The sequence below is a fragment of the Geospiza fortis genome, unplaced genomic scaffold (genome assembly GCF_000277835.1).
Source record: "Geospiza fortis unplaced genomic scaffold, GeoFor_1.0 scaffold145, whole genome shotgun sequence".
Classification (NCBI taxonomy): domain Eukaryota; kingdom Metazoa; phylum Chordata; class Aves; order Passeriformes; family Thraupidae; genus Geospiza; species Geospiza fortis.
Window position 1 is genome coordinate 3,833,053 of NW_005054362.1, and position 2,826 is coordinate 3,835,878.

The following is a 2,826-nucleotide window of genomic DNA, read 5'->3' on the forward strand; positions in this document are numbered from 1 at the left end:
GGGAAGGGGGTGGCAGGGACAGCTGTGACAAACCCCGAGCACATCACCCCGGGCACATCACCCAGAGCATCTCACTCAGACCCAAAGCACATCACCCAGACCCACTCTTACCCAGCACGGAGCTGTGGCTAAAGCTGTGCATTCCCAGGTGGGAGCAGTGACAGGGGAGATGCTCCAGGTGTCGGTGCTGGACTCAGGATGAGCCTCGTGGCGATGGCGACCGATCCCGAGCTGCAGTGGGTGTCCCTGTGGCTCCGTGTGCGCTGGGCGGCCGTGCTGGTGCTGCTGCTGAGCTCCCTGGTGATGCTGCTGCTGCCGCTGGACAACCAGTGCCAGGCTGTGCTCAAGGGCCTGTCCCTGCTGAGGAACAGGCTGGGCTCCTCCTCGGGAATCAGCAGGATCATGGGACAGAGCACGGAGCTGAGCGTCACCTCCCGGGGGCTGGAGCTGCTGGTGCTCAAGGGAAAAGCATCCCCAGGTGAGAGGTGCTGGGTGGGCAATGGATGAGTTCCTCTGGTTAAGGAGGTGCTGGAGAGGGTCCAGCAGAAGGCACAGAGGTGATTTGGGATCTGGAGCATCTTTGTGATGAGGGGAGACTGCAGGGGTCTGGAGGCAGGAATCTCAGCAATGCACACAAACATCTCCAGAGGATGGTGCCAGGCTCTGTTCGGTGGTGACAAGGAGCAGAAAATTAAAACACAAGTTCCACCTCAACACGAGGAGCAGCCTCTTTCCACGAAGGACAGCTGCCCATGGAGTGGTGGAATCTCCCTCCATGGAGACATTCCAAACCCTCCTGGAGACCTTCCTGCTCCAGGTGACCCTGCCTTGGAGTGGGTGATTTCCAGAGGGCCCTTCCAACCCTGACACCAACCCAGAGATCTTCATCCCCTTCCTGACCGTGTCCTGTACCCCTGATGGGAGTGACGCTGTACCCTGATGGTAACAAACTGTAATTAACTGCAATTAACAGTGGCTGTAAATGCCCCCGAGGTCAGGTAGGTCCTCACCAGCTCCTTGACTGCATTCCAGGCCCCTGTGCTGGCATTGCTCCGTCTCTCCAGAGTTTTTCCTCGTGTTTTCAGTACTAGCAACTTCTGTGGAGGCAACTGGAACACAGAGAGGTGGTTTAATGCACAGAAATCTGGGCTACACAGCGTTAATCCCAAAATCCTGGCACAGACCAGCCTTTCAGGCAATGTCAGGCTGTAGCCATGGCCAGTATCAGCCAGGACATTAATTTGGAAAACACTTAAAGGAATTATTACAATTCCAGCACTGTATCTTTGTTTGCATTAAAGCTCTTAGTGCTGGGAAAACGTTGGATAGTTCAGTGGAAAAACAGAAGTGCTGTTGGCAGCCAAGATAATCATGTTAACATTATAATTTCACCTAAAAGGAAGCCAAGGGAACACTGTTAAAACAGTTTCCTCCCACGTGAAGCAGTTTGGTGGCCACCTGTGGCCACCTTGAGCCTGCTGCCCACAGGTCCTGCCCTCCCCATACTTGCTGCCAGAAATGGCTCTGCTGCCTCATACTCAGCCTGGAAACATGGCATAAATCTCTGGGACACAAATTCTGTTCCAGTTCTTGTTCAATTTTTGTATCAGTGAACAGTCGTTCATAGAATATCCTGAGTGGGAAGGGAGGCACAAGGATCACAGAATCCAGAGGTTTCCAGTAAAACTCACCACACTTTATCTGTTATTGCTTCATTCCAGAGGTGAAGCTGGAAGCCAGAGCAGCTCTGAATCAAGCCCTGGAGATGAAGCGCCAAGGGAAGCGGGAGAAGGCTCACAAACTCTTCTTGTACGCCCTCAAAATGGACCCGGATTACGTGGATGCCCTGAACGAGTTTGGGATCTTTTCAGAGGAGGAGAAGGACATCCTGCAGGCCGACTACCTGTACTCCAAAGCTCTGACCATCTCCCCCCACAACGAGAAGGCTCTGAGCAACCGCGGCCGGACGCTGCCCTTGGTGGAGGAGATCGACCAGAGGTATTTCAGCATCATTGACAGCAAGGTCAAGAAGGTGATGGCCATTCCCAAAGGGAATTCCGCCCTGCGCAGGGTGATGGAGGAATCCTACTACCACCACATCTACCACACGGTGGCCATCGAGGGGAACACGCTGACGCTGTCTGAGATCCGGCACATCATCGAGACCAGGTGCGTGGGGGTGTTTGCAGGGGTCCCAGGACGAGCAAAGAGAATCTTGACTCCGTGTTTCAGAAGGCTGATTCGTTATTTTGTGATATATATTATATTAAAAGAAAATTATATATTAAAGCTATACTAAAAGAATAAAGAAAGGATTTCATCAGAAGGCTAGCAAGGATTAGAAAGGAAAATGGAATGATAATAAAATCCTGTGACTCTCAGAGAGTCCGAGACAGCTGGACTGTGATTGGCCATTAATTAAAAACAACCACAGGAGACCAATCATAGATGCACCTGTTGCATCCCACAGCAGCAGATAATTATTGTTTACATTTCATTTCTGAGGCCTCTTGTAGCCAGGATTTTTCTCCTGAGAAGCATCAGAGGAAAAGAAAATAATTATCTGCTGCTGTGGAATGCAATAGGTGCATCTGTGATTGGTCTCATGTGGTTGTTTCTAATTAATGGCCAATCACAGTCAGCTGGCTCAGACTCTCTGTCCAAGACAAAAGCCTTTGTTATCATTCTTTCTTTTTCTATTCTTAGCTAGCCTTCTGTTGAAATCCTTTCTTCTATTCCTTTAGTATAATTTTAATATAATATATATAATAAAATAATAAATCAAGCCTTCTGAAACATGGAGTCAGATCCTCATCTCTTCCCTCA

At 50.1% G+C, this 2,826-nt stretch overlaps 1 protein-coding gene across 1 annotated transcript in view; it reads left to right on the plus strand.

Annotated features, from left to right (window-relative positions):
• FICD (FIC domain containing) overlaps positions 1-2,826 on the plus strand; it is a 5,764-nt gene that overhangs the window by 626 nt on the left and 2,312 nt on the right. Inside the window, exons 2-3 of the mRNA XM_031059448.1 lie at positions 135-478; positions 1,722-2,169. Of these exons, the coding sequence (XP_030915308.1) occupies positions 135-478; positions 1,722-2,169 (792 nt within the window). The remainder of the gene's footprint in view (positions 1-134; positions 479-1,721; positions 2,170-2,826) is intronic.